This window comes from Telmatherina bonti (assembly GCF_933228915.1).
Source record: "Telmatherina bonti genome assembly, chromosome: 12".
NCBI classification, from domain to species: domain Eukaryota; kingdom Metazoa; phylum Chordata; class Actinopteri; order Atheriniformes; family Telmatherinidae; genus Telmatherina; species Telmatherina bonti.
In genome coordinates, this window is record NC_136610.1 from 25,155,014 (window position 1) to 25,182,265 (window position 27,252).

A 27,252-nucleotide genomic window follows, 5' to 3' on the forward strand; every position below is an offset into this window, starting at 1 on the left:
TCACATTGTGGCGCCAAAAGACCAACCGAGATCTTTACACATGCGGCTCTTTTTTTCGCCACATTGTTTTGTTTTCCCCAGAAAAATTATCAGAAACAGCTTTACTGTCCTTGTTGGTATTTTTTATGCATACGTCGCAAGGTAAATAGCATTCCACCAATAATACACGAAAATTTATTACTTGAGAGAAAAAAGACAGATTCAGCTGATATTTTATTTGTAGGCTGAATAAGTTCAAACTGTCTCTCTAGTTTGGAAGAGTGTTTGGACCTAAAGGAAGCACTGCGGAGGTTGGAAATGGAAACAGCCGATCACTCCTAGCTTTTAAGAAGGCGGAGTATTTGTGCCTCTCTCGCCCCCCCCCCTGCTGGATCCTTTCGCCTACATTTAGGCTATGGACGAACAACATGTGGTCTACATTGACAATGGGCTCGCGGTAGGAGATCTCAACATCAAGTAAGTGCCCCTCCCTTGCAGCTTCACGCCAGAAAGCCACAGACGGAAAACATGATCAGCTGCACTTGTCTCTGTGCAGGATTATATTTTATGATCCGGTTGTTGTAATGTGATACAGAGAAGTGTGGTCTGGTGCTACTACTGAGCATCAACGCAGGTACATCAACAAGATAGGTCATTGCTCTCTAGAAGCAAATAGACTTGAAAACCCTGAACATACAGACTGCTTTTTTTTCAGTAGCCACACTACAGCCCTGATTTCTTTATGCTCATTTAAAGGAGATATTCAAATACAAATACAAAAGAAACCATGTTTAGTGTCCAATCGCACTTGATTTAGAAGAAGTTCCTGTTTTTGTCCTTTTGGTTTCAGTACAATACAGATCAGGATTGTAGTCAGACACAGCCTGTGAAGCAACATTGTTGAAAGTTTACAAAATGAACTCCATCATTTTACATCTGAAATAAAAGCTGCTGTCCCAGGAAAAGACTAAATATGTACCAAAACCTCCACTACCTGTCTGCATCAATGGTACACATACAAGTAAAGACATCGCTGATGCACCTACCACAAACATATGTTGTCATATCTGTCACCAATAACCACCACTATGGTTTTATTGGCGCTCATGACAAATGCATTTGCTAAAAGCCGATCAAACATTGAAACAGGGTTTCCTTTGATCACAAAACACCGGTCCACTGTCTTTCTATCCATTTAAGATGGGTTTATGTCCAGAAAACCTGGCAGTGTGTCCGCACAGTTTAAACACACCATAAAAGGTTTACAGGTTGCATTTCTGGTAGAAGCAGCAGAATCTCTTTAGTAAAAATGGTTTTCCAAATACTCCTCATCCCATAAGGCTAGATTGACCATGAGAACTTAATCATTTATCATTATTTCTGTCTGAGGATTTGAATGTACAATCCAAAATGGATTCTGTCCTTAATGTTTACCTGCTTAGATATACACAGACTCCCTCAATCTTTTCACAAAATTTATAACTGTAGATGTCAAAATAACATAATGACAAAATAATTTAGATGTTTTAATGATTTTTTCTGATTGATTATGACACAAAGTGGTCAGCCATGACCCATCACTGCTAAAACAAAAGAGGTTGAACCTTGACAGATGCTCTTTGTAAGCCCAGTTGTAATGTAGTGACCTGTCATAATTTAATCTGCTGATTGCAAAATCTTCCTGTGCTTCTCTCCCAACTTTTTATAAGTGTTTTGTTGGTTCAAAAATGAAAAAAAAAAAAAAAAGCTTTAAGCTGCTGTTGCATTTCAGAAAACAAGCTTTTATATTAAGTGTTAGTCTCAGATAATTTTTTGAGTCAGATATTCAACAGTAGGCATTTGCTTCCAAAATCGTTATTGTTTCTGTTTAAAGTACCACAGGAGGGATCTGTGTTGGCCCAGCTATGTGGAAAATACATTTCAAAGTTCATCTAAACATGATAGAGGGCTCAGGACTCCAAGATAGACACAGCAAGTTGATAACCTCCAGAGTGGTCTTTGTCTTGCTGTTTCTTTTTGGTGCTTATCAGCTATAGTAAAGCTGCTTCATAAGCTAAATGTGTCGGAAGCTGGAGCTTTTTCAGTCCGTTTTCATCTGTCAGTTATGTATTGTACAACCTTTATTTCATCTAGTCAAAAGACATTAAAATTTCTAAGCTGACACGAAAATACTGAAACCACTCTTTTGTTGTCACCCTTTATTTTCAGCATCATGCATTATTTTAGTTGTTCTTTACACAAAACAGGCACTACACCCTATTGTTAATCAAAGAAGCTTTGCAGCAACAATACACCCACTCACACACACACACACACACACACACACACACAACCACATGCACACACACTCACAGACACACACGAAACAACTAAAAACAGGACGAGCTGCATGACGGGATAAATGTCTTAACTGTAGATAAATTGATCTCGGTGCTGTCGGTGAACTGACAACTGATAGAGATATTTGAGTTTAAGTTCTTGTTGGGATCCTTTAAAACATTGACCACATATGTGTGTTTAACTCTGCCTGATATCAGGATATTGATTTCCTCTTGTACTTCCACATGTCGCTCATGTCAGTCACACACAGTTCGGGCACAATCTGCTCCCTTTAGCTTAATCATTTTCATATTAGGTTTTACTGACTACAGTTGTGTCTGAATAGAAGCCATTCAGATGATCCACACTGGCAGCAGCCAGTTATATGGATAAAAATTGTACAGCTTTCAACATTGTTGCTTTGTTTTTTTAAATCTGTCACCAAGTGATATCATAAGTCATATGAAGCACTTCATCTTTACATTTCTCTCTTACACCAGCTTTTTTTTTTTTTTTTTGGAAAGCAGAAGTCCAGGTTGCGATAAAGAGTTGGTCTTGTGGTTTGCTTCTACTTTTAATTTTATTTCAGTGCTTATAGATGACAACATCTGGTCATTTGCTGCACAGAAAGTTGCTGATAGCGGCACTTTTCCTGTTGGCACGAAAAGAGAGATAACTGCTTCCGCAAACATAGAGATGTGTTACCATCATTTCAGAGGACAAGATATAGGTGTTGATTAACTGGAAGCTTATTTTTGCCCTGTAATCCAAACTGAATCTTTACATTATCATCATGAAGTGATTAGGACAAAGATTTAGGTCCCAAGAACAACAGTAAACAAATTTCTGTTTTTGGGAGAGGAATCTAAATGGCATAATCCACTCCTTAGACCCTAAAAGGACCAATGACATGATGCATGACAGCAGAACTCTACCTGATTATTATTATTATAATTTCCCAACTGTCCAATACGACTCACAACTCTGTTACACTTCAGGTTAATTAATCACAGAAACAATTAAGAAGCAATAACATCTTTGTTGTTTAAGTTAAAGCTGTGAATAGGTGGTATAGGTAAGCCTGGCTGGGTGATTCACCAGTTCAAATAGACAATTAGCTTGTGTTTAAAAGTAAAAATAAATAGCATTTTTAAGTACAATTGAAAACATTGATCAATTTAAAGAATAATCTCCCTGGGAGAATTTACCCTTAAATACCACATTATTTTTTCCATCTTAAGCCATTTTTTAAAACTTATTTCTGTACATTTTCAAGTCACGTTGTGGATCTTTGGTAATTAATAGAAATAAGTAATATGATTATTATGGCTTTGGTCATAACAACAGTGGAAAAGCAGCAAGCTTGAAGGAAGAAGAATTTTCCTAAGCGTAGGAGTTGTTGGAGTCGATGATTGATTGTTTGGCTTTTCAATCAGTGCTATTGATGTTTGGTGCATTTACGAAAGGGGATTTTTGGCGCTGGTTTTATCAGGCCTCAGGGTATTGGTCTGAATGTTCTGAGTTTTTACCATAATCTGAGCACTGTCAGGACTTCTTATTCTTGATGGTTAGTTAAATAAACTAAATTTAAACACACAAAACTAAAGATTATTGTTAACTTGAGGTGGAACAGGAGTAATCAAACTCTGTCTACATCCTGGGAGAAGAGATGGGGGTTGTTAAGGGAATACTCTGGAGTTCAGCCAGGCAAAAAAATGCAACACAGAAGCAATCTACAAAATGGGACATATAGAAGAATCTGCTGCTTAAGGATGCTAAGATCCTTCAATGTCTGCACCAAGATTGTGCATATCTGGCTGTTGTGGAAAGTGCAATAAGATTTGCAGCTATTTGCTTGGCCTGCAGCACCAGAGCCATAAATGTAAAGAGACTTAACAAACTAATTAACACAGCTGGTTAAGTGATGGGAATAATTCACATCCTCCACACAACAAAGTGAAGAAACATCATAGTGTCTTCAGTGTGAGGTTTTGTCAAGTCCAATACAAGACAGAAAGGTACCAGTGGTCACTCCTGCCAGTAGCCATCACCTTTTGGAACAATGCATCTTCAAATTAATTGTTTTTATATAAACTAAAATACCAAAACGTTGTAATTTTCCTCTGGGATAAATAACATATATGTCATTTAATTCATATTATGTCATCAGATATGCAATCAAATAATATTTTACAATATCTGTGTTCTGACCCTGAAGGGAATAATTCTTATTGGATTGTGGCATCAGTCATAAATAAAAACATTTCTGCTCTTTTCATTTTACTTTTAGTGGTTTTGGATAATAATTATAGAGTAGTCATGTGATATCTCAGGCCTTTGCTCATTGTTTGGTGTATCTATCTTAAGGTCATAGAGCCACACATGCGGGTTCATGCATGTGTATGAGTGTGATTCCAGTGTCAATACTTGGTTTTAGGAAGTGAGTCCAAGCTGGTTCGCATGTCAGGGAAGTTGTATCTTGTGATAAGGTGATCATGGGGGTTAACCCATGCACCCTTTGATCGCGTGAGTGGTATGATAGTACATATTGCATCAGCATAGTATCTCTTCCCTCTGCCACACATAACCTTCTTTTCAACTTTCATAATCCCACTGACTCAAAAGTTCAGCACCAGTTTGAATGAGCCAAACGTTTTATGCAAATGATCTGAGCCTGCTGATGAAGGTTACGTAATCATGTAAACTGGTTTACCATAGCAACAGTGACATGGCAACTAAATGCAAATTTACTGATTTATGTTCTGAAGCAAGCAGCAGGCCTATGCAAGGCAAGTTTATCTGAACAGCACTTTTTATTTCAAACTGATTTACATAAAACTTTTAAAGTATTACAGATGACGTTCTTCTTATCAATTCATGAGGGCATAAATTAACAGGATGCTGGATGTAGTTTTCTCAGCTTAATAGGTTGTCATTTTGCAAAAAAATTATATGTCTGTGTTAGAATTTTTTTAATAATATTTTTAATCAAAACATGGAATTAATTAGAACCACATTGAGCAGTGATGTTGTGTATTTCAGAACATGTATTGTCATTATTATTATTTTTTATTTTATAAAAATATCGCCCAAAGCCGGCTGGGATAGGCTCCAGCTTCCCCGCGACCCTGAATTGGAATAAGCGGTTCGGAAAATGAATGAATGAATGATCTTAGTTTTGTATTTCCAAACAATTCTAAACCTTAAATTGCTCAGAATTTTGAAGCTGCTTCTTGGACTTTTTAGCTTTTTAATCTTCAAGCTCATTGAGATGAGATGTCCACCACTTAGAGAGTGTTTCTACATGTGTAAATGTTATGAAACGATTTTTATTTACTGAGGAAATGGTCAAATAATCACCCAGCTTTTTTCTTACGATGACATCGCTCTTGTGGTTTTGTTAAATTTATTCAGTTTCAGTCTGTGATATAAATCATAATCCTGACATGAAAGCAAATAGTCATAAAATTTATTATGTGACCATAACTTGAATGCATCTTTGGAATGCTGGTAAGATGTTTTACAAATGTTTCAGTATCTAAACATTTACAGAACTACTTGTATATTCAAATTTAGAGGAAACTTAAACAAAACTAGGTAGCCTACTATTTTAAACTTTTTCACATATCTTTCTCCATGTTCTTCCATCTAAACCTTTGCAGGACTTTTTACATACAGACTTACCCTAAATAATAATTAAAAAAAAAAAAAAACATATCATCCTCTATTGATGTCTGTAAAGCTCTAGTTTACGGAAGCTAATTGTTAGTTTATTCTCTAGCAAGGCTCAAAACACTGGGAGCAGTCATGAGTTACTGCAGCCTCCTTTTACAGCCTGATAACTAGTGATGAGAGCCAGCTGCACTCCTTTCTTCAAATGCACCCAGTTGTAGCACAGAGGCCTGGTCTCCATGCAGTGCTTCGTGGCTTATTTTCTTTTGAGTCACGTGACCTCTTGGCTAAACCAGCATGCCCATCCTCCATCACATCCACATCTGGAGTATGTCTCATAGCTTCTGGGGCTCTGCTGGTTGGCTTACTGGGAATGCAACAGTGTTCATTTTTTGCAGCCACAACCCCGAGGATAAGAGTTTTCTCTGCTGCAGAGCTCGTAGTAGTTGAGTAAGAGAAAAACATCGGGGAGGAAATGGAGGGAGGGGACATCAGGAAGAGGAAGAAGTAACTGGTCTATAAAATGAAAGGCAGCTGGGAGTTGAGAGTATTTGATGAGACCACCAGAGGCTGAACTGTGAGTACTACACAGAAATAAGCAACCGAGTATCATAATTTAACAAAAACACACTTTGTTTTTGCAAGTTTTTTCCATCTCTTTGCAGCACAGACTTTTATTTTTAACAGATATGTATGTACTTCAGTTGTTTTCGTCTGTTGTTAAAGTGGGAGTTTACACAACATCTGTCTCTCTTTGAGTGGTTTCATCTTCTTGCATAGATATCTGTGTGCAGATGTTTTCATTTATTGTTAAAGTAGCTTAAAGAACTCCATGTAATGTGTCACACAGGAGTGGTTTGTTTTGTTTAAAATTGGTGAAATTCTAAAAACGTTGTTTTTTTTAAGAATAATACGCATCAAAAGACACATGCTTATTTACTTGTTTTATTTCCTCTTTCCTTTGGGCAGGTGCAGAAATCAAAGCCACTTGTGTGAATGACTGCATGTGTGTGTGTGTGTGTGTGTGTGTGTGTGTGTGTGTGTGTGTGTGTGTGTGTGTGTAGACGTATGCAGAGGAAAACGGAGTGTTTTAGTTTTCTGATTGCGAGTATCAGTGTGTGAGGGACCATGTCGAAGTCTGAGAACAAGCTGTCGGTGAAACGTTGCCTCACCTTTGCAACGGGCCTGGTGGAGTGTTTGTGTTTTGCTGGCGCCGTCTTTGGATGGGCTTCTCTTGTTTTTGTCCTCAAGGAGGAAGGCTATTTCACATCTCTGTGTGTCAATGCCACCGGAGTCAATGGTACACAGACATTAGGTGAGTTTTCTAAAGTGTTTTTTAAAATAATTTTTGGACTTCACCGTTATCTGTTTATGCATATCTTTATCCACATTTTCTTTGTTTTAACTTTCTTTTCTATATTTATCTGTTTGTGTGTATTCAGATTGCAGTGCACAAGATGAACAGTTCTCACTTGTTTTCACCATCGCCTCCTTTATGAACAATTTCCTCACACTGCCCAATGGGTTTCTCTTTGATCGCTTTGGTACAACGGTGACTCGCCTCTTTGGAATGTAGGTGCAACACAATAAATGAATGTGTATGATAATATTACAATCAAAGCTGTCAAAGCTGCAATGAGCATGATAGATAAAGGAAAATTATTGTATGGTCACAAGAACAAGAATAAATAATCAATTTGAGACTGCACATTTTTTTTTTTTTTTTTTTTAAAGCTACATCAAACAGTTTGAGTATCAATTAGCTGTTTGTTTTATCATTGCAGATAATATTAGAAATCATATTTTGATAAAAATACAACAAATACCTTCCTGGGTGGGCAGTAATAGGTGGATACTAACAAAGTCATTAAATATTAGATTTAAATGCTTAAATGTTAGATTTGATTGTGTTATTGTGTAACCCTGTATTGTTGAACGATTTAACGCCTCACGCAAGAAATAATGGGATAAAAAAGTTTTTGAATCTGAAATCACCATCAGGCTTTTAACTAAATATTAGAGAATAGTTATTTCTGCACACCATGGAAAGGTCATGAGATAATTTACAAGCAATTTGGAACCCATAATTATTGCATCAGAAAGATTATTCACAAGTGTAAAACATTCAAGGCTGTAACACATCTTTCCAGCAAGTTAACCCTAAGATCAGACTGTCTGATGCTCAGAGAAACTGACAAAATACCAAAGAACTACACCCCAGACTCTTCAGACCTTATTTAGCATTTTAAATGTTGAATTTAATGAAAACTTCATAAACAAAACCTTGGCAGCATTGTTTGTCGTTTAAAATCTTGCTTTAACAAATCTTGCAGCCATTACTTTTAACCTTTTGGTCAAGCTTAACTAACTAACTACAATTTTCCCATGAATGCCATGAGTTAACTCCTCAAAAAACCCACCAATGATGGTTGGGATAATGAAAATAGTTAAGGATTACAAGAAAAGGTTGTCCATTAGAATAATTATTGAGCAACAAGGGCAAGGTGCAGCTGCTAGTTTTACTTAATGGATGCGTGTGCAAATGAATAGTGAAGTTGAACCCCAAATGACACATTTTTTCCCTTAAAGGAAAGTTTATTTTCAGCCTCCAATTCTTCACACCCTGGCCACAACTTATGGTATATTAGTATTTAATGCTGGTCTGCTTAATGTGGATACTAAGAAGCTCTGTGGCAGGATTTGCATATAATTTCTGTTACATTTATCTATGCTGAGAAGGTCAGACAAGGCTTCTAAAACTGGTCAAATATTAGGCTGTTTAAAAACATGCTTAAATGTAATTTCAAATTATTGAGTAAAATATAGTTTGTTTGTTTTTTTTAGCTCACTCAAATTGTACAACCTGATACTAGTCAATGAATACAAAACCACTGATGCTCAGTAATCAGCTCAATCAGCATCAGCTTCTGCCATGAAATCCAAATTTAGTAGGCTGTATTCGCCATGACCCTTTCCTCATCATGTCAATAGCTACAGTCACCGCTTATGGTCTGTATGCCTTTAAATACAATTATTTCCATTAAGGTAGAGTTTAGGTTTTGACGGTGATGGTTTGTACATCTGTCTGTTTACAAAATAGCTCAGAAAGATATGGATGGATTTAGGTGAAGTTTACAGAAAATCTAAGAAATGGAATAAAGAAGAAGTGACTACATTTTGGGAGTGATCCTCATCATAGACTATTAGAAGATATGGATAATGTGATCATTACAACTTTGAACTGTACAGATAATACCACAAACCACTGGCAAAAAGAAAATACAGGCCAATATTGTTGTTAAATACAGTAACAGATGAACAATGATTCTAAAATGAGAAGTGGCTTTCATCTGGGTGATGGAAATAGATAGTGATATTAGCTTGAACAACATATTGCTGTTGGGAGAATGTTGCCTTTTAGGTTAATTGAGGTTAAGGTTATGTAAGGTTATTTATTTTGTCAGAAACCTGCTTCTGTCAGAGATCCTCCAGAAGTCTTTCTGCCATACCGGTATTTAAATAGAGGTCATAGGAAGGTAGGTCAGGTAGTATATATCATGCAGAAAATCACCAGAGGCTAAAAAGGTGTGTTAATGGCCAAGAATGCATGTAGTAGAAACCCTTTTTTTGAGACATTGCAGATATTTCTTACGAGTTTTGTTTATTTTCTATCACTGTTTGATAAGTTTAAAAAGAGGATGGGGTTATATTTAGGCAAATGTTGTGGTTTTGGTTAATTAGGATAAAAGCCAACTACTTGTTAGAAAGTCTTGTGCCAGATATGTAAAAAGATTTATCATTTCTGGGGGAAACTGAAATATCTTATGACTATAGTTGCTTCCTTTAACATAAACTCAGAAGATAAACAATAGCAAATATATCTCAAGAATAAAAGTGGTCATTTTTTGGAATTAATGTTGTTACAAATTCAAAATGTAAGGCTTTGAAATAGTTTTGAGTCATTTAACGGCATCATGATTGGCACATGATTTCTTATTTACACCCTATTAATTCTCTCATTAGTTTGCTCATATGTGGGCTGCATGGTGGCGGTGTGTGACCTCACATCAATAAAACTGCTAGTTTGAGCCCTGGCTAGGAGGAGGATTGAACCGTGGCTGTTCAGCGTGGTGCTTGCTTTTTCTCGCTGTGTTTGCGTGGGTTCTCTCTGGGTCCTCTGGCTTTCTCCCACTGTCCAAAGACATGCGTGTTAGGTTAATTGAACTCAGATGTAAATCGCTTTGGATAAAAGTATCTTCCAAACAACTGCAGAAAGGACAAGACTTTGATAGTTTAATTGAGAGTGCTTCTTTTGCATGATTGTGACTGTTAGCAGTGGCTAAGCTAATGCTAACGCTTTCTTGTAATTCCCACATGTTTCTGTTTTTATCCACAGAGGGATTCCAAAACTTGGGGGGGAAAAAAGCTGTTTTCTTAGACGCAGAGGTAGCAAGTATTAGGAAAGTAGGAAACAGTATTGTTTAGGTTTCTATTCATGTCATAAGTTTGTTCAAGCTCCTTTTGTTCGTGGGGGGGAAGAAGCAGCTAGTAGTGTGAGAAAGGAAGAAATACCTGAGGCATGAAAGATCTCTAAACAAAGTCCATTCCACTGCCTGACACTATCTTTTATGGGGAAAAAGGAGCAAAAACAAGGCTGGAAAGTTCAATGAAATGTCAGTTCCTTAAAAGAGTAAACCAAAAGGAGCGAAAAGCATAGGATAAAGGAATGTGAGGACAGTATTTCAGTATTTTGTGCTCTACATGTACTCCCACTGCCTAAATTCTGCTCCTATCTGCTCCTAAAAGTTGTAAGGAAACAGTGCATACCTGTCGAGGTTGCCCCAGATACGTCTTAATCCAACAAACTAAGTACACCCATATGTTTCCACTGAAAAAAGGGAGGAGGGAAAATAAAGATCCAAGGAATGCTAGTAATTGCACAAAGGGATTCAAGTGAAAATGAGGAAAAATTGTGTGCTTGGTACAAGTCAACTAACGGAAATTAAAGCTGGCTGAAAGAGTATGGGAACAAGTGCTGGCTATGACATCTGATGTCTTATATACTGCATTTTCTGCAAGATATTTTTTATCCATCCACAAGGTTAAGGTGTGTCTTATAATGTGATGTCATTGTCCTTAAGCACTACCAGTTTATGAAGTTTAAACTTTTTTTCCCCAGATTTCTTTATACCATGGGTACCTTGTTGGTGGCTTTTTCAACATCAGGTAAAATAAACGTTTGTCGGTATGTTTTCCTTGAGATAAGGAACTGAGATGATGGTTTCTGTTGCAGCTTTTTTATTTTTTAAATTATTTTTTGCCATCAGCTCTGGCATACCTGCTCTTCCCAGCTCTCTCCCTCCTGGCTGTTGGTGGCATCTTGCTTCTAATGACAAACATGCAGGTACTGAAGATTATCGTCAGAGTTAGTTCATGTTCTCAGGCTTGTGTGTTATATAATTCTGTAAAAGCCATCAATCCCAACTTTCAAGATCCTGGTTTCTTTTTAGTCCAGTTATGTGTCAAAGCACCTGTGCACTGAAATATATATTTTTTAAAAACTTTAGGTCTGGGCCTGTAAATATAACTTCACTTTTGTAAAAAACACATTTAATGAAATCTAAATGATTGCTCATAGCTAAATTATAGCTCCAATATAAGGTTCCCAGATCTTTTTGTGGTTTTCAGCATTCTGTTTCACACTGAACTTAGAATCAAGCTTTTTTCCCTTATAACTGCATAAAATTCTCCATAGTGATGAAGCTAAAACAAGCTAAAATATTTTGTTAAACTCTTAGGGGGAAAAAAGTCTAAAAAAAATCCCATCTTCATAAAGAAAGTCTTCAGTTTGTTATGATACTAAATCTCTACTGAATCCTTTATTTGTCAGTAGGTCATACTGATTTCATTGGACATACTGTAGAAAAAGGAACACATGTACTTTTCTGTGACACCAGTCAGTGTCCATTTCCTCTGTGAAATGTGGGGTTTTTAAAAGAATCCTCTAAAGCTAATATAGATTATAAAGCTATTTATTGTTATTAATTACAATGAAAGTCCTCATGTACATCTTGTATACAAAGTAAGGCCAATTCTTCAAAGCAAATAGTCAGTTATCTTTGCTGTCGTTTTACTTAGGATTATTCTGAATCCTGTATTATCCAAGATTTAAAATCCTTTGTATGTCACATGATAGACAGATAGATAGATAGTCATTGTCAGTGACTGAGTTTCTGCTTATGTTAGTTATGTTGTTAAGCTATTGTGTTTTGTTTTTTTGCTTGCTTCTGGCGTTGGCAATGGCCTGTGCTTTATTTTTGTGGGTTTTTGGTTAACACTCTTCGAGTGTGACTCCTGTTGCTCTTGGTGCCCAGTAATGAGCAGTGGGTCTTAAATAAAACCTTCATTTTGTATATTTTCTCGGTTTCTTTGTGTTTGTTGCTACCTCTTGCTACTCTGGACAAACTCCATCTGGGGTCGTAACACCACTTACTAACTTAATCATGACCCATTTTTTAAGGGATTGGGCTTTGAGGAATGTTGTTTTAAAAGTTGTTTTGTGAAAGTAGTGGGGTTCTTGACATCTGTTATCTCAGTGTTCTCCCAATAAATAGATGTCTGTGTACACCCTTTGTGTGCCTTTTCCAGTTGCTGCATTTTAATTTGCTGACACTCATGATCTTGTGAGAAGAGAACACAAATCCCCTGAGGGAAAACCATTACGTATAATAAATGTTAGTAGTGTAGAGCCTTAAACCACATTCTCTGATTCATTTCTGCAAGATCCGCTCCCTGCATGGACACTTGACTTTAACAGACTGTTTTCTCTCCTGAAGGTCGGAAACCTGTTTGGATCACATCGTTCCACAATCATCACTCTCTACAACGGGGCCTTTGACTCGTCATCATCTCTCTTCCTTGTCATCAAGGTGATCAAAATTTAAACACTTCTCATAATAATAAAATGACAGATCAAGCTGATACCATCCTCTGTATTACTAATGATCTCAACCACATTTCGTTTGCCTCTGTAGTTGTTACATGAGTCTGCCGTCTCGCTTCGGGCATCTTTCCTTTTTCTGTCAGCCTGCAGTGTGATTCATGTCTTCAGAACTTTCTTTCTGCTGCCCAGAAAGTTAATCCCCTACCCGCTGCCTGACTCCTACACATACGGGTAGGAACACCCTGTACAGACACCTAATGATACACAAACTATCAGAAATATGAAACACAGTGGCTTTTATGCATATTTAAGAAAAATGTGATTCAGAGAGATTACAGAAGGGATTTTTTTTATACAAAGGCTCTACATTTTGGTTAAATCTTTCTTAATTTGTGACATTAAGTAAGAAGGGTATTGCTAACCTTTATTTGCAGTTATCTAAATTTAATAGCTGGTAAGTTTCTGAAAGGATTTTTTCTCTTAACATCTTGAAGCTCAGATCTGAAATGAGCTGGTGTACTTTTTTTCCTCATACTTGTTAACAAAGTAACCCTGGTAAAAACTGGTGAATGCGCTCTATATTACAGACTGGTGTACACAAAGAACAAGAAAAACAGGCTTTGAGAGAGATCAGTGTTGTAGTGTTGCTAAGTTTATTATAAAACAAAAATTTCCAAAACAAATGTGGAGCCCCCCCCCCCCCCCCCCCCCCCCTCCATAATCTCATAACTCCAAGTGGTTTGATCAAGAAATCAAGTTGTGAAGCACTTTAGACATCTCACGTGGTTTTAATTATTTTTTCTTTAATCTGTCTTTTATATATTCTTCGTTATATAAAATGATGTTCACTGCTAAAACAAATAAAGGGAAAACACATTACCATGTAACTCAATATTAGTCACACTTTTGGGATATCAGTCTGACCTGTTAGGAAGTAACACTGATTGTGATTCAACTTCACCTACTGTTGTTGAAATGAAACAGACAACAGGTGGAAATCAATGACAATTTGCAAAAAAAAAAAAAAAACCTATAAAGGAATGGTCACGTTCCATTTCCCCAACTTTATTCTGTCTGGCTGATTTTTTTGTCACATTTACATTTTGCCAGAGTCCTCACCACTAGAGGTAGTGTCTTCAACCCAAAAATAATTTGTTAGGGAGAAAGCTAGACTATTTTTTTATGTTTCCAAGTCTATTTTATGGGTTTTTTAGTGTTCCTTCATTGAAAGTCTTTTAACTTGGTTTTGTGAAATATCTGTTAAGGACGGGAACAGCTTAAACAACACTGTCAGGACCTGTTCAAAATTAACTGGATTCAAAAAGAGGGATATGAGTTCACTCTAATTGGGGAACCCCATCAGTTTGTGGACCCTATAGCAGGGGTGTCCATTTCCGGTCCTCAAAGACCACAATCCTCCAGAATTTCCATGTATCCCTGTTCCAATACACCAGACTCAAATTAATCAGTCATTGAGCCGAACTTCATAGGCTGTTGGATCCATTTGTGTCAGGTGTATTGGAACAGGGGTACATTGTAAAACCTGCAGGATAGCGGCCCTCAAGGCCCGACTTTGGACACCCCTGCCCTATAGGCACTGCATTCACACGTGCAACTTAACCTTGCTTTGAATTGTGTTCAGCAATTTCCACAGAAGTTGGATCAGCCTGTGGTCTGATATATTTTTTTTCACATTTATTTGAGAACAATTCTGATTCCAGGCCTCCATTGGTTAACAATTTTGATTTCCATGGGTAAAGATTTTCATCTGTAATATTTAATTCATCAAGATCTAAAATGTGTTTGTCTTAGCAGTGTATGTATACAGTTTGATGTATAAAATTTAGGTTGTTCTCAGTTTGAGGCTGATCCCACTCTGACCCCTGCAGGATAACTTGCAGTAAGTCAAACTCTCTGAGCACAGAAGTAGCTGCAAACAGTTGCGTACATTCAGCAGTAGAGGAAACGCCACTCACCAAGGATGTCCCTGTTAAGCAAGGTTTGAATATCAGACTTATTGTAAAAAAATAAAAGAGCAAAGTAACCTAAATTTCTCTGATATAATTCTTCTTTTTTATTATTCTGTGTCTTTTCTCCTGTGTGTCACTGACCTCCTCTGCTCTCAGAGAAGAGTTTCCGTGAGTGTTTGCTGTCCTGGTTCTTTGTATGGCACCTGCTTTGGTTGTCGGTGATGCAGCTCAGACATTATCTGTTCATCGGCACTCTCAATCCCATGCTGCAGAGGCTAACAGCTGGAGAGTCCTCGTTGGGTAATCACATACAAACCCTCCCATCTTCAAGAATATAAAAACACAAATCAATGACAATAATCATAAGATGCTGCCTGATATGCTGAGCTCTACCATCATCTGTTACATTGAAACCATTAGATAAGTATTTGTATTGTGCTTGTTCAAAAAGTGTTTGCATACATTTTTTACTAGCGATTAAGATTGCAGCTGCACAGAGCTGTAACTGTGCAGCGACTGATGATATAATACATTTTGTGTTTAATCTGTGGACTATGCTGGAAAAAGTAAATACATTCCTTTAAAGTTACAGAACATGACAACTTAAAGACCCTACTGATAACATTGTTGCTAAGCATGAGAATGAGAAAAAAATCTAGTGTTCATTTCTCTTGTTTGGATCAGTGGAGTACAACAGTCTGAAACATGACCTGAGAATGTCTGAGCAAAATTAGATATAATTGGTTTTCAATAGAGAAGCAGGGATTTAAAAGGCAGAAAGTCATCTGAGACATCATAAGAAAACATATTACTGCAGTTTATGTATATTAGGCAATGAAGCAGAAGAAACTTCATGTTTCAGATTATTTTGTTTTTGACCAGTGGAAGCTGCTGTTGCAAGATTTACTTAGAATTAATCTACACTGCAATGAGAAATGTCAAATCACTGTGTCATATAATAGTCGTTCAATGTTTTTTTTACATATGAGCAGCATGAGAGATATACAACACTGATTTAAATGCTAGCCATTATCTTAACATTACATTCACATAGCAGAGGAGTTAAATCTATTTTAAGGCCTTATGCACTTTTCTTTTGCACCTTTATTACTTTTTTAAAATATCTATAGACATAATATATCTATAGATATATGGATATATCCATATGTATTCTGTATTATTTTTTGCATGTGAGCAAGCAAGAGATAAATTCAATCCTCTTTTACAATGTTTTTTTTTTGTGATCAGCTGTGTCACATTGTGGAGAACTTCTCAAACAGCTGTTGCACATCTGAATATCTTGTATTGTTTGTGTCCCTGCAGTGAGCCAGTACACCAATGCCTTTGCTATCACACAGCTGTGTGGTGTGCTATGTGCTCCCTGGAATGGCGTCATTATGGACCGACATAAAGGCAAACCCCGTGCAGCAGGTATCACATCAAACAGAAAATCAAGAATTGAAGTTCTGTTTAAAAAAACAAGAAAAACAATGTTAAATCTGAGCAGAGTTCAACGAAAACATCTTCAGACTATTTCAAATGAAAAAGAAAATGGAAATCTCCCACTTAAACAGCACCCAACTGTTTCCCCTTTCTTCATATGTGTTTAATTCAGCTGTGTTTATGTATTTATATTAATAGGTGAGACCGAACAGGAAGTGGACTTGCGAGCCTCGGTGCTTTCTCTCTTCTTGACAGCGCTGCAGTGTTTGTTGTTTTCCATATGTGCTTCCACCCCTTTTCTGCCTCTTCAGTACCTCACCTTCATCCTGCAGGTGCTCAACCGCTCTTTTCTTTATGGCGGCAATGCAGCCTTCATCAGTGTAGCGTGAGTATCAAATAAAAAAACCACTATCCTTTATATGTAGAAATGCAGTAATAATATGTGCATGAAATGAAAGTTAGAGAACAAAAGCGTCTGAAATGAAAGGTTTTTCATTTGTGTGTAGATTCCCATCCTGCCACTTTGGGAAGCTGTATGGTGTGGTCATGGCGATGTCTGCAGTGTTTTCCCTACTGCAGTATCCCTGCTTTTCTCTGGTGAAAGGAGCATTGGATGGAGATCCTTTATATGTGAGTATATGGCACACTCCTTGCCCACTCCTCCCTCTTCACTTATCATCACTTAAGTTCATCTTTGAACCTTCCTATTGTGGCTGCAGGTAAACATTGGCTTGACGGTGCTCAGCCTACTAGCCTTCATCCATCCCCTCTCTGTCTACCTGCACTGTCGACGTGTTGCTGCCCAGCGAGCCAGGAATCAAGATGTTACTGCCACATCTTTAGACCCGACAAATGAGAACTCTTAAAACTTTCCAGCTGTTACAGCAACCTGCACATTTTGTACAGTCAAAACTTGGAGTATTGTTTGTTCTCTGGGCTTCAGCATATTGAGTTAGAAAAAGAACAAAAAGAATGATGAAACTCACTAGCATGGAGACCTCACCTTGTCTATGTTTTTGATGCAACTTGCTTATTCTAAGGTAATGGCAACTTGACTATTCTTATCTTCACAAAACATTCTTCCCATGTAACATAAATTTGAACATCACACTGCAGTTCTGCCTATCGATTTCACAAAATGCTGGTCTCTAAATGTAATTTTTTTTTTTTTTTTGCAATTTTCAAAACAAAATCTGTGGCACAGAGCCCATAGACGTGTACATGTGTGCATACTTCCAGTTTCTGACAACAGAACGCCCAACATTACATCCTGTCAGCTTACCACAAGACATAAATTTATTCAGTCTTAAAGATATGATGCATGAATAGAATGATTTCTCATATTTTTGTATGATTTATCTAAGACAGCTTGTTCCAGCAGCATCTTACAACACAGTAGCACCAGATCAGACACCAGAAAATGTTTAATGTGTTAAGCATTTTGTGCAAACCATTTTTTTTTATTGCCATTCTTAAAGTTTTGCTCAAAATAACTATTTTTTACTTAAATAGTACTATTTTATTAGTCATCTATAATTTGATACAAATGCGCCAAAAGCTGAGTATATCAACAATTAGCTTCAGTTATACAAGTTTTGTTAGGAATGGAATAAATGGACCAATACAATTCAATACACTGACTGCATTAGGGACATATTGTATCAGTCTAATATATTAAAAAGGAAATACAAAAAGTATAAGTTAGGATACACTTCCCCATTAGATTTAATGTGTGTTTGAACATTTGACTGGTAGTGTGCTTGTGGACATGACAACTCAGCTCTGCCATCTGCTGGCTTCACAGGGGATCTAGAGCTGGAATGTGAAGTCAGATTTTCAGTGTTTGAGTTATTCAATACTGTGCCATAACTCATGTTTACATGTTAAGGATATTAAAAAGGGAAATCTTCAACAGTATGTTCAGTCCAACTCTTTTCTGAAGTTGATGTAAATGACTCACTAAAACCTTCACTGTGCCTCTAAAAGTATAGTTGAATTGCTTTGTGTAAGAAAGCATGTTCAAATTTATGGTTGTAAAATCAGAGTCACCACTTAGACTTCCATCAAATGATGAAAGTACAACTTAAATAGACCAAAGTTCTGTTAAAGGGGTGCTGTTATGGTATTTGGAGTTTTGAGCTTTCTCGTCATCCTCAGACACGTGAACGGCACTGTTTATCACCTAAACGCATGTTTGAGTTTCAGCACTGACTCCGTTCGGTTTCCATGGCAACAAAAAAAACGTGTCAGAGCTTTTTCTACTTGGAAATCCTTGTGATGTTGAGCACAACCTCCAGATATGTGCAGGAGCAACACAATGAGTGGCATAGTCTCAGTTAGGGAAAGGATGCAAGAAACCAAAAAGAACCCCGAGGCCACCCATTAAGCAAAGTCAGCCATTTAAAATCATGTAGTGCAGCATGAGCCTGAGGTCAGTATGAGTCGATATTTTATTCAAAGACCAAGGGTGAGGAAGGAGATTGACACCCCAGCTGGTGTGGAACCTGAAAAGATGAAGAGGGTTAAATTCAGAAGCTTGCACTCATTTGTACCTTCCATTTCTGCTACATACCCTCAGAACATTGTAAAGCACCCTAGTGGGCACCTGGAAAGAATTCCTTCTGCTGACCGGAGTCATGGCCATCAGTAACATGCTCCTTCAAGTAGTGGATGGCCTGAGAGTAGTCTTTGCCTGCCTCATGGTTTTGGCTGAAGCTGCTATAGGATCAGGAGGGTACAGCCCATACAGAAGCATCCTGTCAAACCTGCCAGCAGACACAGGGCGGAAGCCCCCCAGCTGGCCACCTGCCACAAGGACAGTGGACAACCCCTGTCCGAACCCTTGTCCAGATCCTGTGAGGTCAGCTGGGTAGCCAAATTCCTCCGTTTGCGGCTGGTAGTTCCCCAGTTCAGCTTCCTTTGTGACACTGGAAGTCTCCCCAGACTGGAGGGTGGGGCCTTGTGGTGCAAAAGGAGCTGGGGGGAGAATTTCTTCTAGGGCCTCAGCATCAGCCGATCCAGTCTCAAAGGCTGTGGGATTAATAGCCCACTGTGTTTCTGGGAGAGAGAAATTTATTAGATCTCTCCACACTGGACCAAATGCAACAGTTTCATAGGCCATTGGCATACAAATCCTGGCAATTCTCAAATAGCGGCAACAGCTGTACAATTAATGTGCTCCACAATCCAAAGTGACATGCCCAGTAGCATTACCTTGCTCAGCTTCAGAACCAGGTTGCAGAGCACCAGCATCATAGATCACCTCAACAGGAGCAAGGACACTAGGATCAACAGCATACGCTGCTACAGACAGGCCAGAGCCCAAGACACCCTGTGCTGGAGCGGTCTGAACAAGCTGAGACACACCAGCCTGTGCAGCTGCTTGACCTGGTATAGAAGACCCAGAGACAGTGACTGAAGCTGTCTGGAGAACAGGCTGGTAAGGACCAGATGGCTGCACAAATACAGGTATAGAGGTACCACTATATGCATCTCTGACAGCACTATATGACACAGGTGCAATGCTGCTAGCAGCTCCTCCCTGGTAAGACCCATAATCAACTGATGCAGTTGTACCACTGCTGCTCTGGTCTGTGGATTTAGAACCTGCAGGAGAGAAACAAGTTTCATATAAGCTGATTCAATACATACACCCAAAAAAGACCCCTAAGAACTTGGTTTTATAAAAATTGATACCCTAACCTTTTGTTGTTAAGCCACATGTATCCACAATCAGCAAAGTAAAAAGGTATAGACTGAAACATTTAAAAAGACAACTTTCACTACAAATTCATATTCAAAAGCTGGGACTCAAATTCAAACCATAATACACATACCCAAGGAAGGCCTTTATAGTTACCATTGTTGAAAATCAGCAGCGATGACATCAGCTAGGATGAGGGTTTTGTAGCCAGAGCCACGCTCAATCAAAGCCTGATGGGAAACAGCTGCTGGGTGTGACCCTCAAGAAAAACAGAACAACCATCAGCAATTGCTTAGATGGAAGTAAATATTAATCATTTATGTGTCTATTTTTCCCTTTCCCCATATTTTGGACTGCAGTACTGTTTTTTAATACATTTTAATTTGAAACTTAGTCATGTGTGGTAAGCACCAACATAGAGAGGTTCATGAGCATGATCATATAATTCCACCCCTCCTCTCACCCAATGGTTGCTGGGTTGGGCTTGAGCTTCCTGCGACCCTGAATTGGACTGAGCGGTTAAGAGAATGGATATAATATTTCTCTTCTTGCCATAAATTTGCGCCATTTTGAAAACTTTGGCTAACGGCCAAAACTAGAGGCAATAGTATTTTTTTTTGTGATGAAAAAAATTAGAAACACAACTAAAGCGAACTGCTGTAGCTCAACAGGAAGAGCAGTTGTCTTTCAACTGGTAAGTTGGGAGATCAGTTCCAGGCTTCTCCTGACTATGTGTCTTTGGGCAAGACAAAACACTTGCCCCCCTGCCCAATGTGCCTATTGGTAGATGAGTGTGTATGTAAGTTGCTAAATAACTGTAGAATACTCCATAGCCAAACAAATACTGATACATCTAATTCACAAGCTGTATAAATCCTTGGATGCATGCTCAGATTCATTGTGCTGACAGGAGTCTGTGTATGCCTCCAAATGTTGAACTTTGATATTATTATGGTGACTATTTATAGCACTACTTGATACTTAAATATTTAACAATTTTCTTCTGGGATAAGTAAAGTATTTCATTCAATACTGGAACTAATTCAAATATTGTGTCACTTAAGTGCTGCATCTGCATCAACATTGATAGAATGAAATAAAGGAACAGATGGTCATGTTGTGTCTTTATGTGTAAAAAGCTAAGCTAGTGTTTAATGGACACCATGCATGCACCCATGTGTATAAATGTGTGCATATAGCCATGGTTTCCACAGCAGACGCAGCTGTCAGAGCAGTGGGACTGGGCCTATGTCAATGTGTCTCTATTTTGGGAACCTGTGTTGTTCAAAAGGTCAGATAAAGAAGCATAGGAATCCTTACAAAGCAGGGGGTGGAGGTGTTGGGTGAAAGGGGGTGAAGGTGGATTTCCACACAAGCCCAACACACATCACAAACACAGAAGAGTTGCTGAGAAAGACAGAAAGGGAGACAAGGAGGAAAAGTCTGCCAGCGACAATACAGAACTAAGAAGTAAGACTTCATCTTTTAATGGAAGAAAATTTCTTTGAAGAAGACATTAGAGATTTTTGCTTGAGTTTTACGGAGAGCCCAATCTGACTCCTGATCGAAATAACAAACTGGCAAAAGCTGACAGTATGGATGGAAAATCACCCAGCCAGGAGACAGAGACGACCTGTGGAACAGACAACACCGACAACCAGGTTTGTGTTTTTTTGTTTTGCATGTTCATGTTGAACTACAGAGTGTAAATTGTGAGTGAAATTTTACACATTTTTATAAGCTATAACTGGCATTATACACCGGACCAGGAACAGGCAAGTGGAGTATTTGTGACCATGGCAAGTGTTCCATTTGGACATTGGAATGGGAGAGAACATTTTAGCTGCATTAGCTCGGCTACACCTGTTTTTACTCTTGGCTGAAGACTGACACACACTTTCACATTGACAAGTTATACAAAGTGATGCACATGGAGTTTACACACTCGGTGGACTTTCCTATTCTTGCTGATGACTCACTGCTGCAATACTTGGCTGTTCCTACAAGAGGTCATAAAGAAACTGGGAGCAGAAACAAGTTTGAAGTGAAGCTGCAGTAAAATACAAAGTGTGGAACATAAATATGAGTTTTTAAATTATCTCCTTTTGGTTTGGTTGACAATCATATACTTATTAGTGTGTAGTTATGAGATGACTTATTTGGCTGTCTGCAATCCAGGCCTTTCCCAAGTATAAAACAATTTGACACATCATAAAACAAAAAGGCAAGAACTAGGACAGTTAAATCTGTCCTAGTTCTTGCCTAGATTTTAACTGTTAAATCAGCAGTTAAAATCTAGATTGTTGACTCAATCTGGTTGGATGCTCAAAAACTTTTAAACAAGATGATGTTTATCATTCTGTAGTATCTCCTGTTCTTTTCACAACTATCTGTAAACATCTGGAAAATGAGGAGACCAGTTGCTGGTGTTTTAGAAGTTTTTGAAGTGTACTGCTGTGTACGGCTGTCAACCAAACCTGCTGTCATTCAAAACCAGCAATTATTGTCTATTAAATGGTCAAATGTCTCAGTTTTAACATCTGATGTGTTGCTGATTTTCTCTTGGGAATAAAATATGCACATATAATACTGGCAAATTATTCCATCCTGTTTTATTTTTCCATTTATCTACTGTGTATTCCTGTGCATTTCTATAATTCTGTCAATGGAAAAAGAAGTTTAAACAACCAAAAATGAATTACTGCAGAAAACTAGGGAATAAATAACAGAATACATTTTAGCAACATTTGGTGCACATCACAGACATGTTGATTTTTTTTAAAATATTCACATGGTCTTGTGTATCGCCACTACAGTATTTCTGAAGTTAAGCAAACATGCTTTTTAAGTGCACATTATGAAGGGATGCTGTATTGAAAGACAAACATGCTAGAAAAAAAAAATCTTATGCAGTAAAGCATTTCCAAAAAAAACTTTATAAAATACCGTTTCTCTTGCTGTTCAGGAGAATGCACCAGGACTGGTGGAGAATAAAGTACAAGGAGAGACAGCAGAGGGTCAGGGGGTAATAGATGTGGGAGAGAAGGGGGAGACAGATAAAGACCAAGAACAGACAGCAGAAGAAGAGTCCAGTTCTGGAGATACAAACAATCAGCAGTCTGTAGCACAGCCCACTGAAGGTGAAACTGAAGAGGCTGGACAAGATAAGGACATAGCACCTGCTGATGTTGATGTGACTGAATTTGAATTAAGAGGAGAAAAAGAAAGGGAGGGTGAGGTGGAAGAAGACAAGAAGGAAGACCTAGTGCAAGAGGTCCAGAGCTCTGAAACTGGGAGAGATGGAGAAGAGACAAAGGATAAGGAGGACAGTGAATGGGAGAAAAAACCCAAGAATGAAGAGAAAGATGTGAAGAGAAAAGAGACACAAGGGGAGGAGAAAAAACTAAACAAAGAGTCACATTCAGAGATAACAGACAAAGAAAAGACTAAGGAGCTAGAAAAACAAGGGAAACCCAAAAGGAGTGGCCCTCCCATCTCATCTGCCTCCAGACCGCGATCATCAGCCCGCTCTGTAAGAGCATCTGCTAAAAATGACATTATTGCAAAGTTCCAACAGGGAGCTCCACAGTGAGTCACTGAATCATACCTATACACCAAATAAATGTACATTGTTACCCATGAAGATGTAAGAAACCAACTCTGTTACATTTTTAGAACACCAATACCTCGCAACTTTAAAATTCAGAAGTCATCTGCAGCTATGGCTACAGGAGCTTCAATTAAACAGAAGGTGCTTCAATGGTGTCGTAACAAGATCCGCAACTATGAGGTGAGTTCAACCCTCTCCAAGGTCCTTCTTTTATCTTTTTATTGTTTGGAGAAAAGAAAAAGTGGTCATCTATCCATTCACATGGCTCAGATGAAGGGCTTGGTGACTACTAAAGTTTAATTGCTGCAAGAAGAGGGACATCTTACCTAAAAAAAAAAAAAAATAGAGGGAAGAGCCAAATGAAAGGGTCAAGGTGGGGGGATTGGCATTTGCCCCTTAAATAACATGTTAAATCCACTTAAACTTTTAACATATTTCCCCCTATATTCCCAAGATGAACAAAAGAAAACAATGTATTCTGTTTAAATTCAGTGGCTGTTCTTTGATCTTTGCAGGGCATCAACATAGAAAACTTCTCATCATCCTGGTGTGATGGGATGGCCTTCTGTGCTCTGATCCATCGTTTCTTTCCAGATGCTTTTGACTACAGCTCCCTGAATCCAAAGGAAAGAGAAAAAAACTTCACTTTGGCTTTCAAAACTGCAGAGTAAGATCGCTTTGTTCTATCCACTTCATTTCTTCCCTCAGCTCAGCTCTTTGTCCTGCTACTCGAAGGTTGTCTTGAATAAAACAATATAAGGACACAATAACATCCCAACAAAACATATAAAGTGCAGGCAAATACATTAACAAACATAAAGATTATTTGTGACAAAAGCAACTGTGATTAAATAAAGAAGCTTTTCTCAGCTAGATGAAGTCTAGCTAGATGAATTGGAAGTAAATGCCATGTTTTAAGGAAAAAGGGTAGCCATTTCAATAATTTGATAACAAAACATCTTAAGACATTATAGAAGTGGGGAAATTAAAAGAGCTTTCATTCAAATCTAGTTTCATGCAGCTAAAGTTTACTATTCTTTCTTTGTCGCCTCCAACCAGGTCTTTGGCTGACTGCTGCCCTCTGCTGGAAGTGTCTGACATGCTCATGATGGGCAACCACCCAGACCCCATGTGTGTGTTCACATACGTCCAGTCCCTCTGCCACAGCCTGTCCAAAATCGAGAAGGAGAGGAGGGACAAAGAAAAAGAGGAGAAAGAGAAATCAGAAAACAAAGAAGAAGAGAAAGGAGATGATGAAGTAGGAGAGGTATCAGCTGTTGAGACTGAGGCGACAGAAAACCAAGAAGAGAGACAAAGAAATGGTGCAGAGCAACAAAAAAGCAAAGGGGAGGAAGATGCTACTAAGCGCTGTGAGATAGAGGAAGGTGAGGAAATTGTAGTTGAGGAACAGTCCAAGAACAAAACTGAAAGCACACAAACAGAGTGAAAAGACTAAAAACATGGTTGACATTCAGAAAGTCTTAGTTTATTGTTGCAGTAAAGAGGTCTTAGATCAAGTTTCAACTCAAATGCTGGCAATGAAATGTTCTTATGATTTATTTCTCTTTGTTTTTAATTGACTTTTTTGTTCTCTAGAGTACCAGGCAAACGTTTGGACCCACTTTCCTTTTAGAAAGTTTGACTTGTGGTGTTTTGAGCACTTTACACAGAACCATTCAACTCTTCCACATTCAGCTCTTCTTGCATGCATATGGAAAATGTTTAAAAACCATTTGACAGTCAAACAAAAGGGTTTTCAGGATGAGCATGAGATGGCAATGGGCTGTCATTTTTGATATAAAAAGGTCATTTAGGCAACTTTACCAAATCTTTTTAAAAAAAAAAAATAAAAAAAAAATAAAAAAAAATAAAATAAAATAAAAAAGCAGCCATGTTTTCTGATTTTTCCTGTGTTTATAAGTGGGCCTGCAACTTCATTCATTCATTCATTCATTCATTTTCTGAACCGCTTAATCCAATTCCGGGTCGCGGGGAAGCTGGAGCCCATCCCAGCTGGCTTTGGGCGACAGGCAGGGTACACCCTGGACAGCTCGCCAGTCCATCGCAGGGGCCTGCAACTTGAAAAAGAAAATGTTTTTTTGTAAGATTTATTTTGCCTTAATATTTTTGACATAATTGAAGCTATTTCTTTAAAACCGTATTAAAAGGAAAAATTACAGTTGTATTTTGTCTGCTGTGGTGACTGATTTGTATTGCCTGTCACTAAACTGCTGTTATAAGTTGCAATGTACTTCTGTGTGTTGTATTACGACACTGATGGAGCTGATTAAACTTGTGATTTGAAAGCAAATTTGTACTTAATAAAAATTGGGATATAATTGTGTAGCAGGGTTAGAAACATACAATACAGGATCATTCACAGTGAAAAGGTTGCAAAACATGACTGTTGAGGTAAATTAAACTTATAGCGTTTAAATGAAAGACTTTAGGGTTTCTTTCTCAAATGCAGACAAGTAAATGACTAGTGACGAGGGAATCAGATTGATCTATATTATTAAAACAGTATAAAGCAATAAAAATATCATACATACATAGGGCTACGTTTTGTTTCAGCACAGAACCTAACCTGCTTGCAACAAAATATTGAGTTTCTCTCTTACAGTCTTCTGTTGATCCTGAAGCATATTTAAAAGAGAGCAAAAACACATTTTCCTTTATAACAGGGGTGGGCATCACCAGACCTTGAGGGCCGCAGTCCTGCAAGTGTCAGGAATTTCTCTGCTGCAACACAGCTGACTAAAATCAATGGATAATTAGTAGAGTTGGACAGTTAATGGCAAGCTCTGCACAAGTCTGCTAATTAAGTCTGAATCTGAGTCAGCTGTGTTGCAGCAGGGAAACTCCTCACACTTGCAGGACTGCTCTCTTGAAAACTGGAGTTGCCCACATCTTCTTTATAATAATGGAATATATTCATATTGCAGACAGCACTAAAAGTACTTTCATTTGATTAATTATTTATCCACTCCACATTCATACTTGGTGATGATAAGCTACACGTAGAGCCACTGGGTGCAAGGAGGGGAAGGGCCTTGCTCACCGAGAGATGACTCAGAGGGATTTGAACTGCCACGACATTTTCTACTCCACACCTGAAGCGCTACCGTCCACCTTATAAGGCCGTATTTAAAAAAAAAAAAAAAAAAAAAAAAAGACAAACACCTAACTGATCTGTGTGCGTTTGAATTATTACTGACACTGATAACTCAGGCTATGACCTATGAACCATCACCCCAGCGAGCCAAAGCTGCTGCGCCTCTTTTCTAAGACTTACGGTAGTCGGCGTCACGCTACCGTCCTGTTGTCTTTTTGGAAGCTAACACAGACCGTGTCGCGTTACTTTCCAAGATTTTTTTTTTTCGAAATCAAAGTGAACCATGTCCACAGACATGCCGGTCGGTAGCCTGAATATGGAGTCACAACTTATGTCCGTGATGAACGTGTTAGTGAAGGCGGCGGTGACGGAAATCATTCAGTTGTTCTCGGAGAGCACGGAGACTATCCGGCTACATTTAACCCAGAGCCTGAAGGAAAATGAGACACTGAGAATGAGGGTGAAGGTGATGAGGAGTGAGCTCTTCTCCCTCAGGCT

At 38.2% G+C, this 27,252-nt stretch overlaps 2 protein-coding genes across 4 annotated transcripts; both read left to right on the top strand.

Moving 5' to 3' along the window:
• The first annotated feature begins 414 nt into the window (after positions 1 to 414).
• On the top strand, positions 415 to 18,220 carry LOC306763656 (equilibrative nucleobase transporter 1-like). 3 transcript variants are annotated; one of them, XM_079250523.1, is made up of 13 exons: positions 415 to 456; positions 6,940 to 7,285; positions 7,413 to 7,542; positions 11,150 to 11,196; positions 11,298 to 11,374; positions 12,807 to 12,899; positions 13,005 to 13,144; positions 14,803 to 14,912; positions 15,040 to 15,183; positions 16,207 to 16,314; positions 16,525 to 16,711; positions 16,833 to 16,956; positions 17,046 to 18,220. In XM_079250523.1, exons 2-13 carry the CDS (start codon positions 7,099 to 7,101, stop codon positions 17,190 to 17,192), a joined length of 1,494 nt encoding a protein of 497 aa, XP_079106649.1. In that variant the 5' UTR covers positions 415 to 456; positions 6,940 to 7,098; the 3' UTR covers positions 17,193 to 18,220. The 3 variants fall into 3 exon arrangements, with proteins under 3 accessions (XP_079106649.1, XP_079106648.1, XP_079106650.1); XM_079250522.1 differs by lacking the exon at positions 415 to 456 and adding an exon at positions 6,508 to 6,547; XM_079250524.1 differs by lacking the exon at positions 415 to 456 and adding an exon at positions 6,508 to 6,547 and having other exon boundaries at positions 11,322 to 11,374.
• A 3,126-nt stretch (positions 18,221 to 21,346) lies between these two features.
• Positions 21,347 to 25,916, top strand: smtnl1 (smoothelin-like 1). Its single transcript, XM_079250328.1, has 5 exons — positions 21,347 to 21,690; positions 22,995 to 23,617; positions 23,705 to 23,819; positions 24,155 to 24,306; positions 24,699 to 25,916. Exons 1-5 carry the CDS (start codon positions 21,625 to 21,627, stop codon positions 25,084 to 25,086), a joined length of 1,344 nt encoding a protein of 447 aa, XP_079106454.1. The 5' UTR covers positions 21,347 to 21,624; the 3' UTR covers positions 25,087 to 25,916.
• Positions 25,917 to 27,252: the final 1,336 nt, after the last annotated feature.

What these genes read in the sequence shown, in the direction of transcription:
- LOC306763656 (XM_079250523.1), top strand. Translation starts at nt 7,099, where the DNA reads ATGTCGAAGTCTGAGAACAAGCTGTCGGTGAAACGTTGCCTCACCTTT. An exon ending in GGATGTCCCTGTTAAGCAAG is followed by an intron (nt 14,913 to 15,039) that starts GTTTGAATATCA and finishes CTCTGCTCTCAG; the next exon opens with AGAAGAGTTTCCGTGAGTGT. An exon ending in AGCTGGAGAGTCCTCGTTGG is followed by an intron (nt 15,184 to 16,206) that starts GTAATCACATAC and finishes GTGTCCCTGCAG; the next exon opens with TGAGCCAGTACACCAATGCC.
- smtnl1 (XM_079250328.1), top strand. Translation starts at nt 21,625, where the DNA reads ATGGATGGAAAATCACCCAGCCAGGAGACAGAGACGACCTGTGGAACA. An exon ending in ACAAGATCCGCAACTATGAG is followed by an intron (nt 23,820 to 24,154) that starts GTGAGTTCAACC and finishes TGATCTTTGCAG; the next exon opens with GGCATCAACATAGAAAACTT. An exon ending in TTGGCTTTCAAAACTGCAGA is followed by an intron (nt 24,307 to 24,698) that starts GTAAGATCGCTT and finishes GCCTCCAACCAG; the next exon opens with GTCTTTGGCTGACTGCTGCC.